The sequence below is a fragment of the Dermacentor andersoni genome, chromosome 4 (assembly GCF_023375885.2).
Source record: "Dermacentor andersoni chromosome 4, qqDerAnde1_hic_scaffold, whole genome shotgun sequence".
Taxonomy (NCBI): Eukaryota; Metazoa; Arthropoda; class Arachnida; order Ixodida; family Ixodidae; genus Dermacentor; species Dermacentor andersoni.
In genome coordinates, this window is record NC_092817.1 from 196,182,788 (window position 1) to 196,200,574 (window position 17,787).

The 17,787-nt window shown below is 45.6% G+C and overlaps 1 protein-coding gene across 1 annotated transcript in view; it reads right to left on the reverse strand.

Moving 5' to 3' along the window:
• LOC126530532 (transient receptor potential cation channel subfamily M member-like 2) overlaps positions 1-17,787 on the reverse strand; it is a 214,013-nt gene that overhangs the window by 56,748 nt on the left and 139,478 nt on the right. Inside the window, exons 10-15 of the mRNA XM_050177803.2 lie at positions 10,381-10,633; positions 9,334-9,418; positions 8,499-8,580; positions 7,051-7,234; positions 6,301-6,444; positions 2,108-2,338 (exon numbers count right to left, since the gene is read on the reverse strand). Coding sequence (XP_050033760.1) covers positions 2,108-2,338; positions 6,301-6,444; positions 7,051-7,234; positions 8,499-8,580; positions 9,334-9,418; positions 10,381-10,633 — 979 coding nt within the window. The remainder of the gene's footprint in view (positions 1-2,107; positions 2,339-6,300; positions 6,445-7,050; positions 7,235-8,498; positions 8,581-9,333; positions 9,419-10,380; positions 10,634-17,787) is intronic.

The following is a 17,787-nucleotide window of genomic DNA, read 5'->3' on the forward strand; positions in this document are numbered from 1 at the left end:
CATTTGTGATCGAACTGAAGTGCAGCACTCGCATCAATAGGCAAAAGTGGTTGGCGGGAAAGACTGACTGGGAAAACAGAGTTTACAACACCCTATGTTTAGACCAGTATTCCCTGAGAGTATTTTTTCGCACCAGGCCCATTAATAGCGAAACCGCTAGAAAGCACTAAGGTTCTGTGACGTCCACCTCCTGCCGCGACCCAAGTCACGACTTTCTGGGCAGACTACGCTCGTGAACCTTCTGTTTCGCATGTTTGTCTGTTTCAGTCATGATCTGTGAGACTAGACCTTCATCAAAAAATAGCTTCAAGTAGTCGACTTCTCTTGTGCCTGGGTGCAATGTAGAGCTGGACACCTGCCCAGAACATGTGGCGTCAAATGTAAACAAGGAAGGAGAAAAGTCACCTTTGACTCAGTTGGCTTTGTCACGCAGCGCACGCTTTTGAGATGTTGCTCCTTCTTCAGATTCTAAGTCCAAGCTGGTAAGTAACTCCTCATCTGACGGGCTCACAACCAATGAATCTGATTCCGGCCCGGCACTTGGGCAGTAGTCCGCATCGGAGGAATCACCGCTCGACTCGCTGCAGAGCAACCGGCACGCACGTCCCTAGCATAACCGAACTGCGTAGGTGAATGCACTCAAGAAAACTGTGTGGTTGTGCGCCCGTCAGAAAAGCAAAACGTGTGACAAACTTCCACTAATCCTTCATCTTATTGCCAACCAGAGGCAATTACTTTTTGCAAGGCTCCAAAAATAGAAAATGCATGCACGGCAGCATCCTGTTAGCAATAAATGAGCGAGTAACAGGCGGTCACCCTTTGAGCGTTTAGTAACAAGATAGCTATCAGTTTTGCGAGCGCAAGAAGCTGAAACCGTCCGTGGAACAAAACCGAAACTAGCCAATGCATGCACACGCACACACCAATGCGCGAGTGGTAGTAGGCGCGCCGGAGCAAACAAACCATGCAACGAAAACAGAGAGGGAGAGAGAGAGAGTGGGGGGAGGGGGGTGGGGGCACGAGAAAAAAATTCCCTGTATTCCCACATAATGGCAGCACATGCCAGGCAAGAAAATGTTAGAAATCGGCACGCATTTTAAACGTACGGACGGCGCCATAAATATACAGTATCGACCATTTTGGAGTTGTTCACAGTGCCATATATTTACGTCATCAACCCTGAAAGAGATAGGCCTAAATGTACAATCATCGTCAGCAGCAGCAGCCTATTTTATGTCCACTGCAGGACGAAGGCCTCTCCCTGCAATCTCCAATTACCCCTGTCCTGCGCCATCCGATATCAAGTAGCACGTGCCTACGAATTTCCTAATTTCATCACCCCACGTATTTAGTCTTCTACCATCCTCGACTGCGCTTCCCTTCTCTTGGCACCCGTTCTGTAACCCTAATGCTCCACCGGTTATCTAACCTTCACATTATATGGCCTGCCCAGCTCCATTTCTTTCTCTTAATGTCAATTAGGCTATTGGTTATCCCCCTTTGCTCTCTGATCCACACCGTTCTCTTCCTGTCTCTTAATGTTACGCCTAACATTCTTCGTTCCATTGCTCTTTGCGTGGTAACTTGTTTTCTAGCTGCTTGGTAAATCTACAAGTTACTGCACCATATGTTAGCACTGGTAGAATGCATTGATTGTACACCTTTCTTTTCAGTGATAATGATAAGCTTCCAGGCAGGATCTGACAATGTCTGCCGTATGCACTCCAAGCCATTCTTATCCTGCTGTGAATTTCCTTCTCATGATCAGGGTCCCCTGTGAGTAATTGACCTAGGTAAACGTACTCCTTCACAGACTCTAGAGGCTGACTGGCAATCCTGAACTCTTGTTCCCTTGCCAATCTATTCATCATTATCTTTGTCTCCTGCATATTAATCTTCAACCCAACTCTTACGTGCTCTCTGCTAACCATTGCGCTGTACACTTGAGTCCCCAACTTGCCCAATCAGTGACCCTGTTAGATTGCCCAAAGGCTTTACTGCTTTGCAGAGCAAAATATTCTCACACACACATCCTTTCTGGACACAGGCAATGTGAAAGGTCCGCATGGTATAACAAAAAAAAAAAGTGAGGAAGGTATACACGCACCATGAGGCGCACTTTGTAGAGCAGCGGGCCTAGGGTGGGTGATATGGGCAGGTATATGACAATCTGCCGGTAGTAGAACCCAAGCAGTGCGGCACACAGCACCACCTTGATGCTGTACGGGCTGAAGATGGGAGTCGGGCCAAGCACCCTGGCCACAACGTACAGAGCCACGAAGGCCGCAATGAGCAGCACCTCCATACAGCGGAGGAACATGGGCACGTCTTGGTATCTCTGCGCAGAGTGGGGAAGGAAGTTCGGAGGAGTCAAGAGATTTCACTTTACAAGTTTTCATTCTTAAAGCAAAGCTTTCTTTCCCTCTTTCCCCAACTTTACAGCTACTGGCTGCCATCTTGCACGATGGGCCTGTCTGACATACAGCGCAAACTAAGGCGGCCTGGGCCAACCAGGGGGATTTTACGCCAAGAGTAGGCGCGAGCTCGAACCCAAACAAAATGCAGCCGAAGCATGTAGCAAGTGCAGATGAAGAGACAGGGTTCGGTGAAGCGATGAGCCAAGCAGGAACATGTTCGATACATGCAAAGCTTGGTTTAGAATGTGAGCGCATGGTAGCTTGGCTCGTAAACACACACAGTGGCAATACGCATAATGTTACAAAGAATGGCTTGGAACGTATGTGCACTGCTGCTGGTAAAAATGGTGCCGAGCAGGATCGATATGCAGTGATGAGACAGCAGTGCAGTGAGACTGCATCATTTACATGTGCAAAGAAGCACTTTGAGAAACACTTCACACAAGAGAAGTTCGGTTGACTAAGTGGCGTGTGCGATATATAGACTAAACTTTGGAGATGTCTGCAGTGTTGGAGTACCATAAGTTTACGTTGAGTGAGGCGCTTCTTGCTGCAAACATGTCCAACTACATTCTGTCATCTGTACTTCCAAACAGTTGCTAAACTAGAACAGTATTGCTAGCAAACACCAAAGAAAGCTATACTTATAAACAGCTTTCACAGCACCCAGTATCAGTGCCTTTGTTCTTTACCACAGAAGCAGTTTATGGTTAAGCCTTCTGCAGATTTCCGGTATAGAAATGTCATGGAAATATATGTCATGATCAGAAATGGCAGCACCAAGCCTGCCTGCTTCAGGCCATACGGGTAGCCAAACGTGACCCATTTGCAGCAGTCACGAGAACTGAATTTTGTTCTATACTTGTGCCACCCTTCATCTCAATTGGGCAGCATAGTTCAAGTGTTATCTTGACAGTCTTCCTAAGACTGGTTCTCAATATTGGGACACGAAGGCATAGCTTGTGGTAATGAACAAGCAGTTTTCCATGTCAAAGGTTTGGGTTGGCATGCCTTCAAGCAGCATATACTCTTTTTTGTTTACGGTGGTTCATGGCTTGGAACTATTGAAAAACTCACTGATGTACACAAATGCGTGGACACATCAAAATGCATAATTTATAGTCGATGCAATGGCAAGGAACAAACGAGTACACAGAGACACGTGTCCCTTGTTCCATGTGCCGTCAAAATGCATAGAATGCATCACTGCAAGCAGCACAGCCATTTATGGTGTACATTCTGTGTTTTTACATCCTCGTTTATTCCAAGCCATTGCATCTGTTATAAAAATGTGCTGACTAGCCCAAACCTCAGTACTATTGCAAAACATGTAAAGGCGAAGACATGGAATGCATAAACAATTCTGACCCTTTCATCTTTCATTTCCTCCAGGGAGCTCGCATCTTGAGGCAATTTAAATGCTCATTGACATTTACAAACACAAAAACACATATCAGAATGCTTCTACAAATTTTTCTCAACTCCTAAATGCACCCTTGGTGATTGGCTCTAATCACATGGGAAGTAGAGGAACCTAAAGAGTTTCAGTTTCGACATATGATCTACAAGCCACACAGCGGCACCTGGTTTAGAAGCATTTCCCGACGACCCAACAAAAATCCATAGTGAGATCATGCTCTATCAAAGGCAAAAAACTCTACTGACGGAGTTAAGACATAGCACTGCCAGAGGAAGCATTAGGTGCAGGGCCTTTGAAAGGAGCCGGAAACACCGGGACCACAGTGTTCAGATAGGCTGAAGCCGTAGCCAGCCACGTGCATAGACCTCTTTGCGATTACATTCATTGCTTCTGTAGTGCTCACCAGCCTCCACTTCTGCGGTTGCCTAGTTTGGTTCTGAAATCAAATAGCACTCGATTTTTTAAGAAGTGCACCAATTGCCTTGAGGATTAGAGGCGAGTGAAGAAGCCTCTTACAAGGGCCTTGGCAGTTTATGTCTTCGTGCATAATCACAATGGAGGCAGTGGCCCATTCCATCTTAGTTATGCATGAATTCATTGAGCTTAACCTACAGAAGGCAAACCTTTTCCTGTTAGCTACAGTGTGCTTGAGACGAACCTTTTACTATGGCTGGCTGGATTTCTCAAGGCATTCTATATTCGTTTAACGATGTGCTCATGAACTTTGTACATTTTGCAACGACTTGTTGCCAGAGTGTATGGCATATTCCTTAATCAGGCTCATTGGCATAGAAGATTAAGATACTTTTTCTATAAATATATAATTCTGTTTGAATTTGGTCTCCTCACAAATACTTGTGTTCCTCCTGGTATTTCCTGGATCATTTCCAGGAAACGGACACGAGGAAGTTTTTTTCGGTCTCCTCTCTAGTTCTGCGAAACCCAGCTTGGCAGCCATCCTCAACGCTGGAAGAGCTACACACTTTTGACATGCATGTTCTCCTGTGAAGGGTGTGATAAAAACAAAGGCATTGATGCAACACAGTCCATAGGGAATATCCAAAATGAATACTGCTGTGGCAATGCTAGCCACATCCATCATCATCCCTTCTACAGGATAGTTGAGAAGTGCTTGTAGGCCAAGGGGTTTGATCGTCGTCGTTGGGCCATTCAGCCCTCTAAACAGCCACCTTCCTCGTTCACCTGAGCAACTGTACTGCCATGAATTAATGAAGGCATGGGATTACTTTTTTGCACCCTCAGACATCCATTCGAACAGCATTCTCGCAAGGCATACTACATTGAAACAAAAGCCTATATCGAGCCTCCTTTCTAAGCAACATGCATTTCATACCTGTGCTAAATGTCCTAAAAAATTACTCATTCACTTTTGAATTTGCATGCCATGCTCATAGAACAGTCTTGCTTGGTAATACAATGCCTCAGATTTGTTTCATTGACAAGAAAATGGTTCACGTGCATCCTGAAATAAAATACAGTTAAGCCTCAATACTATAACGATGAAAACGCACGGCACCTAGAAGGGGTGCAACAAAGCGCGGTGGTAGCGACGTGAACGGACGTGCCGATGTTAGTCACGGTGCAGTCGTCAGCAGCAAATCACATTTCTCCGCTTAAGTTTACATGTGCTCACACACGCTAGCGCTTTTTTGAAGCTGCGATTTCAGCGCACATTGCTTCGCTTTGCATCGGGTGCAACAACATTCAAGGCAGATGCCTTGGCGCTGCCCCATGTGGAGGTGCCACCGTCTTATAGCACAATTCCCATAACAAAGTCAGTAAAGTCGGCAATTTTCTTAGTTATATTGAACTTTCGTTATATTAAACTCGTTTCATTGAACCTCCGCCTTTTATGTAAATAAGTGCAGTCGCCGATGAATTTTTTTTGCACAGAGGGGGCCGCAAAATTTTCCGAATCATTGGACAATCAAAAGGACCAAACTTGAATGAGAAAAAATTAATTCATCTCGTTGAATTTGAGACTGATCGGCGACTAAACATACAGTTTCATGCAGTGTCGATCCCTATCTTCACATCGGCAGTACGAAGGGAAGCCAGCATTGCTTCCGCGTCCGCTCCACCCCTGCGACTGATAGTGTCGTGCGCAGTGACGACGCTGTCATGAAACGCACCGGCAGAGGAGAGCGAATGCTTTGTCTGGCTGCTTCAACATGCCTTCGAAACTCGAGGTTTCGCAAATTGAAGTACTAGATGTGCAGGAGGATAGTGCCCACTCTTGGCACAAATGGCAGATAATCTCTGAAAGAGGGCATGCAAGCCGAGTATGCGCTCAGCCAGCTCCACCACGCTGACAGCCGTGCGCAGCCACGGCTGCTCTAGAAAAGGAGGTGCTCACCAACCTGCCCCTGCTCCCTCCCACACTTGCAGCTCAAGACCAACCACGTACAGTCACATCAGCGGCGAGAAAGCATGCATCTGTACCTTGTGCAGCACATATGTCCTCCTGGCCGACTCGAGGGCGATGAGGGCAGTCCAGGCACACACAGCCATGTCCACATACCGATTGCCACACGACGGCAATAGCACGGCCACGCTGAACAGTGCCAGGTACACAATGTAGAAGATCTGGGTGGCATCAGAGAGGCCAGAAAGCATGTTGGCTGCTAGGCTGGGCAGGTCATCTATGGGGAACTTGTCAAATTTGTCGTAGAAAGCCACCATACATTATGACTAAAGAAGCATTGAGCCCTTGAGCTAGCCACTGAAGCACTAGTAGAAAGTACGGCTGGTACTGCACTGGTAGAAAGTACCTCCAGCACCAAAAGCTCTTGAATATTAACTACAAGTATTTTGTTGCAAGCACACTGCTTAAAACTTTTTGGATAGCGCCCTTGGCCAAATGCAAGGAACAGCATGATAAGCACAGAGCTTGTGAAGGTTTTGAAGCTTCAGTGCATGCTGCAATTTTAAGTATGACGTATGAATGCAGCGGCACACACAGCACAAAGAAACAACAATGAGACACAGTACGATGTCTGTCAAGCTCTGCGTGTGGCGCTGCTTCAAGAACGCATGCAACAAACTAGCCCAATCTGCCCTTAATCAATAGCAGTCAAATTATCTCATTTAACAATGCCTAAAATATTCCCAATTGCTCAATGCCCACGGACACAGCGCTTGTTCATCTCAAACTGCGACATTTTAACGGTGACAAGCATTGTGCACGCTCACCTGAAATGTCCAGAACTTAGTGATGGGCGCACTCCACATCTGATAGACCATGTTCCAGAGCGGTGGAGGCGACGGCACAAACAGCTCCCGCTCACGCAGTAGCGTCGTAACCACCTCGGGCTGGAAGGACACCTTCGTTTCCGACGTCAGCCCCGGCAGTGAATCTTGCTGTTGCTGCGGCGGCCTGTATGAAAAATGGTTGGCTCTGAGCAAGACGCAAAGATAGCTTGAGTGCAACACCATTGGCCACACAATAACATGAATGGGCTGTGCTGGATGATAAAAACAAATTGTGGGTCCATGCGTCCTATGGCACCACCAGCACTTAACAAACAGCACAGCACCTGTATAGAGAAGTTTGGACACAGCACGTTAAGCCAACAGTATGGAGCACAATGGTATAGAAGATAATATGATGGCCACATGGCTGCAATTTGGCTTCATAGTTACAGCACAAATGGTACGGTTGACATGCTATAGATGCTTTGCTGCAAGCAGTTGCACAACTGCTCTTCATTTGTGCAAAGGGTTCCTACGTTACACCACCCTACCCCCTTGCACGCACATCGAGCGAGCTTTCAGTGTGATCGCTGGTGCCTTAACAAGAAAATGAGGGTAATGACCGATAAAAATTTTGTAAAGAAATTGTTTATGGAGATTAATGTATGAAGGGCTGCTGGTAATGCACTTAAAGAGCCAGGCCACCTAGTTCTACTTACTGCATTTATGCTATGTTAATAAAGGATGGGAGGATAGTAATGACATCATCTATTATAGATTAGCAATTAGGTAATTACTTTTGCGGGGTAGTAACTGTAATCAATTACAGCTTTGACTGAATTAATTGTTATATGCTCAGTTACTTTTTTCCTCTTATGTGTACAAGTCTGATCTTGGCTAGCTTTGTTGTATGAAAGCTAGGAATAATGCACTCTTTGTATTATTGCACTATGTACCGTTGTTGACTCCATATTTTCGTTTTGGGTGTGCATTATATTTCACTTGATGAAATTGCGTTTTTCACTTCAAACATCATTGTCTGTGCATTTAATATCTAAACACTCTTCTTTGTTTTGGGGTCTTCTTTTAATTTTTTTCTCTCTTCTTCTTTTTCTCTCTTTCTTTGTTTTTTAAATAACGATAGAAGGAGATGTTGGTACATGAACAGGACAACAGCCACTCCTTGGCTCTTGAACGGGTGGTAAAGTTACATGCATAGCTTATTGTATTTTTTCAGATGTGTTTGTACAAAAAGAGCAAAATAACAGATATATAATGCATGTCTTTGTTTCTTTGTATGTTATAAGTACGTTTTCTTTATGAGTGAAGTGTGGTTGCGAGTAAGCGCTAGCATCATGCCGTCAATCGTCGTTTCTTCTGAGGTTAGAACACTGCCAAATATTTCCTGAATGCCCATGGCATCTGAAAGTACACAAACACAGGCTCACATGTCGATGGCTCGAGTCCCGTCCTGCAAGAGGGCATCCTCATCCCCTTCCCTGTCATCTTTCTCTTCTTCGACATCGGGCTCTGCAGGGACCATATAGAAAAGGAAACAGGCCGCAAAGCTTCACATGTCACATTTTTTCGTGTCGTACACCTTTTGCTGCTGCTTTAGCTGATTTGCACAAATTTAGCACAGTGTTCAGTCAAAGCATGCACATCCGACACTTCCCACCTCTTAGTAGTAGTAACTCTCAAGATAAATCTAGTCATGGCCTTTGGGAGGACGCATGCTGTTTTCGCAGACTACCCGGCTGCCTTGGAAACTGTGGTTGAAGCATTGTATCAAGATAACAGCCAGATGTGGTTCACCCACTATCATTTGTATTTCAGAAAACCTTCTAGGCATTTGCAAAATATAAGTTCTTGCCCATAACCTGCCTCGTCATTAACCGCCTTGGGCTCATGATGGTAGGTGCATCCAGTCCCCTGAGTGACATAGGTGGATGTTTCACAACTTCCAGTGCAAAAAATAAAGTCACTGCTTAGTGGGGATAGCATCGCTACCACACAAGAGGCTCTCTCCAGAGCGTTTCGGTGTCACATACAGCTTCTGAGAAATGCAGTGACTGAAGCCAGTGATTCAAACACTTATTAAACTCGCAAAATGATGGAATCCAAACAAGGCAATGCAGTAACGAGCAGGCAGTACAAGCAAAGGCAGCATAATAATGCGAAGTGCGTGTTGAATTTTTGCTGTTGTATTGTTCCAAAAAATAACCCGCTCGACCCAAATAACTGCACCTTACCAGAAAGTATGAGGACATGGCATGAACGTACCTTCCTTGTACTCCATTTCATGAGGATCCGACTTAAAGCGGACCCACACGTACATCGGGAAAACTAGAAAAGCACATAAGATGATCTGGAAAAAAAAAGGAAGAGAGAGAGATGAATAAGGGTATCTTCACAGTATGTTATTCAGGGTGTCTATACCACATTGTCATTTTCAAGTGCCCCAATATTTCCAGTTGTTTCTTGAGTATTTTTATGAAAATTCCCTCTCCGCTGAAGACAATGCCACTTCAGATGCAAGGGCAAAGAAATAGTGGTTTAGTTTGAGTGACCCTGCACACCTTTGGATGCCACAACGAAAGCTTCACTAAATGCGGACTCCCAACCACAGCCAGTTTTGAGCCACTGGCACTGCAGAATTGGGATTCAGCATATTTACTTCAAATGAATATGGCACCATTGCATATAGGCTTCTTTTTAGGTGTAAAATGCTAATTTTCATTGTCAGCTAGAAGAGCACGCATTCTCACGTCTATTTGTGCAAACTTTCCACGGCGCATTTTATTTCAAACATGAAACTTTACAGAGAGGCTGCTCTATATTTACACTATCAGAAACTAGGCTTTTTCCACAGTCCCAGATACACAGTTTCAGCTGGCGTTGAAGGCCAGCTGCAATGAAATCACAAAGAAAACCACAAGCCAGTTGCCCTTGAAGGTGCACTAGCATTCAGCATCCATGCACTGAAAGCTAGTAGGCTGACCTTTCGTCAAAAGTTATCGAAGTGAAACGTCATCTCCCTTTTCTTTCTTTTTGTAAAGTGTAAAATTTAGCTACATAGCCTAATTTCTACATTTGCTGGGCTATTGGTTTTGGTAAGTACCGTGACGCTTGGGCGGGACAGCTGCCGGCGCTATGTGTGAGGTTAGGCCCACTTGCGAGCAGGCTACACCCCATACCCTCCACCCATACCTTTACAGCATATCTAGCAGCTTCCACACTTCTACGTCTGTGTCATTTTTTCATGTGGTGAATGAAACTTTGCCACGTCGTCCAAAATTGTGCAAGTGCGAATGCAAAGAAGGCACACACCTTGAGCCACATGGGTACTGCCAGGGGCCCCCATGTGAGGTCTCGCACGCTGATGCGGCCCATAAAGAGGTTGGTGATCCAGCGTTGGCAGCACGGGTGTGCCAGGAACTTGTGGTTGTTCGCCTGCGCCGCAATGTCAACGGCAGTACGGTGGCCCCAGTCCGGATTCTCCTCACTCAGCACGTCGTAGGCGCGGCATGTGGCCTCCTGGTAGCTGCAGTCCAGAACCCCCGTCGCCATGCTCGCAAACTCCCTGCGTTGGGTCGTAAAAATTAAATTGTGGTACATTATATATGGTTTAACGTCAAAGGCAACACGTGACCCAGCCAGCTTGAAGTCTGAAGTTTGCGTCCCTCTGTTGCTCCGTACTTTTGCCTGTGCTTGTCCACCAGTGTGCGGGCGTCTGCACATTTCTGGGTGCGTGTGGTGGTGCTTTCGTGCACACAGATACATCTATATATACTTCTTGTTTTTGTGACGACCAATTGTCTCATTCAATTAAAGAATAGGAGATTCAAGATAAAATGATCATTTTTTTTACTCAAGTTTTATAGCAGCGGCAAACAAAATTTGCACGATGACTGCAAGTACACTTATTAATCTGGAAACTCCTCTTAACTTTTTAAATAATAACTTTAAGAGGTGCGTTCCAGCCGCACACACGAAATCGGACAGTACTCAAGGTGTAACCTTTTACTAGAAAAATACAAAAGGTACACAGCGATACGCATTGCTGTTCCAGCTAATATATGTTTCAGAACTGTGGAAAACTGTTCACTGGTAAACCAATGCATTTTGCAGCACATTACGAGTACTCATTTATTGAAACTGGACCTACAAATGCAGTTTTTAGCGAAAAATTATGCTTTGAGTACTGGCTGACTTAAATTCTGCACTCAGAACATGCCTGAAACAGTAGTCGCTGAAACATGGGATAGTGTGTGATCTACAGCCCTCAGGCACCAGAAGCCCGCATCACGCAGTGGTAAAACCTGACCGAACTATTCTAATTGGATAGATTTATGTCAAGAAACTCGACTGTAGGTTAGAGGAATGTCGTAGTAGGGGGGTCTGTATTAATGGTTGACACCTCAGCTTCTAAAAGAGACACTAAAGTGAAACTTGAAGTCACAGTTTCATGTGAAAGGTGTAGCATTGATAGCAATAGCAAGTATCTGAGAAATACAAGAAGGTTCATAGTTTTGTTGGTCATATAAAATTGCAGTAGACATTCGCTTACAATCATGAAATTAACAAGCATGGTGTCACGTATGCACAAGCATGAACAAATCTTATTCGATGACGGCAAGCAATCGCTGTTGCAACACTGGCATGATGAAGTGCAGCGGACGCAAAGAGTGAACGCTTCATGTTGCCACCCACTTCAGCACGTCTTTATTACATGAATTCTAACAGGTGTGCGGGAAGACAGCCTGCATGAAGACCAGCCATCTCGGCTCGTCATTAACCTTTCTGCCGCCGCCGCAAATTACTTCCAGATACGGCACGCAGGCCGTATCTGGAATAGAGAAAATAGAGAAGAGAAAATCTGGAATAGAGAAAATAGAGAAGATTTCCCCCTTTTTTTTTATGCCATAGGCATTTCAACTTTGTTGCTACCCAGCACATTAAGCATACCACAAAACATGTTTGATCCCATTTTCAGGAAACTAGGCAGTCGCAGTGGTGCTGAGACATGCACTGCTTCAGCGGCATTGAAGCGAAATGCGGAATGGAACATCTAATAAAAGGGCGGACAAAATTAGCGGGCAAAACAAAGTTGCGTAGTCTTATGCTGCAGTGCTTACTTTCACAAGATAATTTTAATTAGACTTGATTAGTTTCATCCCAACACACCTTGCCCCAGCATGCTAGTTGATTCAGCATAAGCCTTTGCTACTGCCATGGGCAGCGAGCACATTTCGTGGGCGAGGTTTGTCCAGCGATGAGAATTAGTGCTATCTCAAAAACAGGCGACAACCTTTGCTTAGATCCCTGTTTTCAATAAATTTTGTCTGTAAGTGCGTAATACGTACTTAAAACTAAAACAAGAAAATTTAGAAGTCTAGGTTTGGTGGCATGTACTTGACTGTATAAGAAGCTGGAGCGCTAAAGACAAGAAAAAAAAAAAAGGAGACATACAAAGGCACAATAAGTGTTCACAGGCTTTGCTGCCTTTCTTTTATAACGCAGAACAAGATGCTATATTTCTATTCTTATACTGATAAAGTAATGTTTTCCAAGTGGTTTCTGGTAGCCTGAAAGTGCGTTGAACAGAAATAGTCTTCCACTAACCTAAACAAACATAAGCTTTTTGCATTTTAAAGTGGTAATGAGGGCTTCTCTTTTTTTTTTTTTGCTAGACAACAGTGTAAAGCATGCTTGACCATTGCGAAACATGATAGAGCATAGTGTGACTAATGTTCGAGATGAACCACTTGCCAGTGAAATAACGAGATTTTTTCTTTGCAGATGTTTTATATATGTAACACCAAGTTACTAGAATTATAAGCAAAATGTAAAATGTGCACTCAACTCCAAAGCCACTAAGATGACGAAAAATTTTGCAAATGAGCCCTGGGATCGTGCTTAATTTTACAAATTTGCATAGACTTTCATTTACTCACTCGGCGTGGTGTTTTATGACTGAGTCACGAAACCGTGTCCCTGTCCAGGAGGACTGGGATTAAAAAAGAATTTTCTTTTAATAAAAAAGTAATTTCGGGATTTTGCGTGCCAAAACCCCCCTATGATTATGAGACACACCATAGTGGAGGACTCAACACGTGCACCATAAAGTGTTTTTTTGAGCGTGAATAAAAAAAAATTGCCGCGCAACTGGCCACTCGAGGCACTTCGCGTGTATTTGTGGGCTTCTTTCACGCTCGGAAAAACTTTTATGTAGCACATATTAAGCAACAGAAAGCTATATCAGGAGTTTTTCACATTGCTCTACAATTTTATTCTAATGATAATGTTCGAGCAGTTCACTAATTAAGATTAATTATGTAATTAGGCAGAATGCAAGAAAATTACCTGAGTATCTCCAAGTGCCGACAAACAGCATTACCTTGGTTCCGTCCAGCTACGTGACTTTTGCATATTTTTATATCTTGGTGCATGATAGTTGGGACACCGTGCGTGCGTGCGTGTGTGCGCACCATTTTCATGTCCCTTACCACAAAATTTAAATAATGGGCTCCAATCCACCATATGGAGGTGGCTGGCCAGCGAAGCTGTGGTATATCACCAGAGCGAATGTGACGTAGCCTTGAACTGGGCCCTGCCGAGCCTGAGCATGGCACCATTGTGCATATTGACATTGCTGTTCCTGTCGCCGCTCATCGTGTTCACTCTTTGGGACCCTAAACATGCATGGCCTTTCCATAGCATTGTCAGAACACAAATGAGACCAGTTGCCTTAATAGGTGGGTTCTTCTTTTACATATGAAAATGTAGTTACGTCACTCCCTGCTTTGTGTGCTACAGTTGCTGCTTCTCAGCAACTGCAGCTTATGCAACCGCAATGTTTACCGCGAAACACTTGCGGCAAATGCTATGCACTAAAGCGAGCTTTCTGGTTCCTTTTTTTTTTTGCTTTACCCCGCATGGCCGGTGCCGCCGCTGCCACAGATGGATGGATAAGGCTGAGCCCTTTAAGTCGGGCGTCGGCTCACGCCACCTGGCTGTGACTGGTTAGGTGGTGAGCACCACCTGGTGGTGCTGCAAGGAATCCAGCGGCGCACGCGCCTCCCGCTGTGATTGGTCGAGATTTGGATGCGGGGACTAAAAAATCTCTCTCGGGATCTTAGTCATGTGGTTCTCTGTAAGTAGTTTCGAAAAAATGCACTACGAAAATTATTCAGACTTTGCTTAATTCTGTTTAGTGGCTCGTTAATGCACGTGCACCCAAAGCACAGCAATCGAAAGCGCGCACGAGTGTTCTTCGTATTTCCGACCCTTATTTCCGACCGTATTGATTCCCGGCCGCCGCGGCCGGGAAGCAACTAAACCCGCTACACCTCTTGCTGAGCAGCAGCACCTGAGCCACCACGTGCGGCTCTTCTTGGCCAACCATTAACGAGCGGCGCAGGCCGCTGGGATGCGAAAGACGGCCGCGGTTGAGTCACGTGAACAGATTTCACGGTGTGCATCTCGTTGTCTCGCCGGCACGCGGTGCCGCCTGGCAGGCTGCCGATTTTCCAGCAGACCGTGTCCGGCCCGCTCCTTCTCAGAAGAATGGTCGCTCGTTTCGACACCTGCCCTCCATTCCGAGCCGACCTAAGCATACACACACGTGAGCAAGAGTGTGCGGACTACGCGCTCACACAAAAAAAAGAAAAAAAATGAATTTCTTCGTACTTCAGACACAAAAGGAAACCGGTGAGTGCAAAGTTCGCATCGCCAAGTTTGGACTGCACGTCTTCAAGTTCAGGCGCCGCGGAGAATAAAAGCGGATTTATCGCGGAACCCCTCCGTATACGTATACCATAGATGGTCCATATACTTCTGCTCGGGGCAGCACGTAATCCACACAAGCAGCATGTCTTCCAGTCTCGACACGCGCCAATGCCACACCCTATTGTTTGCCTGGCCCGACCGCAGACGTATCCGCGGTGCGTTCTTCCACTGCACGGCGGCCCTTAGCGGGCCTCTGTTGCGTGTTAACTGTTGTCGACAACTGCTTCCGATTGTTAGATAAAGAATTCGAGAATTTTTTTTCTTTTTTTTTTTTTTTTTTTTTTACTGTCCGAGCTTTATAGCAGCGGCGGACATCCGTATTTGTGCACTCGATCGTCGCCAGCACAATCATTAGGAAACTTTCACTAATTAAATATTTAAGCACTGCCTTTCGGGCCCATTCGCTAAACATGAGTTTGCTAGAAACTTCGTGCCTAGCAAAGTTTCCACCAAAGCCGGTCGTGGTTTCCACAAACAGAAACTCAAAATCGGCCTTCCAAGTTTATTCCTCCCCCAGCTCATACTGAAAGTTACCCTGCTGCCTTTTGCCGCCATTTAGCAACAACGTTACTGAGGCACAGCGGTGCTCCGCGAACGCGGGATGTCATCGAACAACCCACAGGCAGCGAGAACGGGTGCACGCCAGTTCCCTCAAAAGTCAGGAGGAGCGCGCGCCGAGGCTGGCTGACTCTTCGCGCTTCGAGAGGAGCTCGCGTATACGTCAGCTATGGGCCTCGGATTCCCGTATTTAAGTTTGTAGCAAAGACGGCTGTCGCCGACGCTTTGCAAAAATGACAATAAAAAAAAATAAAAGAAGGGAGAAGGCTGATACCAAAATGGCCCGTCCTCACAAGGGTGCGACCGACATGGAGGCGCCACGGCCGATGGGATGTCGCGGCTGCACGACAAGCAGCCGCGACTCCCGAACAGCGGGCGGCGCGTTTGGCTACGTTCTGCGTTTCTATGTGATTGAAGCCGATCAGTGCTTAAAGTCGGGGGGAGGGCCGCCCCCTCCTCCATCCTTTAAGGAGGGAATCGACGCCCAGCTCGGCAGATCAAACGTACCACTGCGGCACCCATTCGACAAGCGCCGGACCGTCCCAGACGCGATATTATTACCAGTAGTGCCTCGTGCGGGGATATTCTAAGTTTCCAATTTTTCCTTGTTATTGATTTAATCGCGATTAATCGGTTGATGTGGCACGAGCAAAAAAAAAAATCAGGAATGAAGGTGTACTGTCGCCATCCTTGTTCGCGCCCAGCATTGTGTTTCACGAGCCACCTAGGCTCAGCTGAGCTCCGCTTAATTCACACTCAGCTGAGCGTGAAGCTACGTGCTTGTGAATTAGTGAAGATTCATCTTGGTTTCTTTAGGTTACCAGTCAACTTTAATTCGTTTAGTTGTGCATCATGAGTGCAGTGTACTAAAGTCGCGTGCATTTTGTCCACGTTTGCAGGCACCCTAGTAGCACAGTATGTTACTGCAACGTTGCAACAACATTGCCAATGTTGTATTATGTTGCGCTAACATTCTTCAACATTAGATAATGTTGCTGCAATGTTACCAAGCAACATGCTGATAACGTTGCTCTAAAGTGGTCTTTTTCACATTGCAGCAATATTGTCAAATGATGAATAAATGTTGAACCACCTACGATGACATTGCTATAACATTCATGCTATAGGCTAATTGTCTGCCCTCTCGGGCTATTTCTGAAGCCCAAATAGAAAAGCCGGTACCAGCTAGATCACTTCTCCTCACCATTACTACATTAATTTTTTTTTTTTTTTGCTTCGAGCGCAAGCTTGCATGTGGTGTGCATACAGCTGGCGAGCAGTGCAAGTGTACTTAACTATGTCACACTGATGTAAAAATATATACCTGTATCGAAAATATTTCTAAACAGCTGAAATATCTGTTTTTTTATTAAGCAGGCGGTCTAAATAAAAACTGCCGAAAAAATTGAGTTCTGGTTTCACTGACGCTCCGCAGTCTAATGGCCATGGAGATCATCACAAATCCAAATCGCGGTACAGCCGAGAGCCCATTTCCTTCTTCCATGCCTTCTTCCATGCGACAGCCAGCCCTGCGACGCGCGCTCATCTAAAAACGTGCCACTCAGCGGCAGTCGTGTCAAAGTCCGCGTTTTTTGTTGTTCTAGCATAGTTTTTTTTGCAGTCGCCGTGCCTGTGCTTTTTTTCTTGTAGCTTCTCTGCAATTCAACTGAAATGGCGCAGGCTTGCTCCGAGGATGACCTCAGTGGTAAGTGATTTCTACTCATTGTTGTGCTGTAACACGTGTTGGTTGGCACAAATTTAGCCATGCCCTTCGTGATGGTTTTAAGTGCTACATTCGTTGCATCATGAAGAGAGTGAAGCGTTCACTAAGTGAAGTGTCCATTCGGCAACGACGCCGAAGAATAGCAGAGGCTGTTCACGGCGAACTAGAAAATTGTTTGGCCGTTGTTGATAATGGTCGTGACAGCAGATTGTGCGCATCAGGAGCAGAGCAGGATCAATACGCCTTTTTGTCGCATAATGTCGTTTTATCCTCTTTATCAGTGCCAGGCGAGGACGCAGATGAAAGCCGCAGTTCCAACTTGTCAGATTTTGGCACCTCTAGCGGCATCTCTGACATAGGAAGTGCAACGTCAGACTTGTCGCGGATTTCTGACGATGACGAGTTGGTGGAGTGTGAAGATAGGATGACACCTGAGTCTGGTGCCGCTACTCAGTGTCTAGAGTACGACTTGCGTGTATGGGCTATTAATAGTAAATTGCCTGCTTCACACCTGAATTCCCTGCTTAAAGTGCTCAAGCCATACCATCCAGAGTTACCCTCGGATGCTAGAACATTGCTAAAGACGCAGAGGCATACTGATCTGGCAGTGATGACCGGTGGTCGTTACCACTATTTTGGAATTTCTCGTTCTTTGGAAGAACATG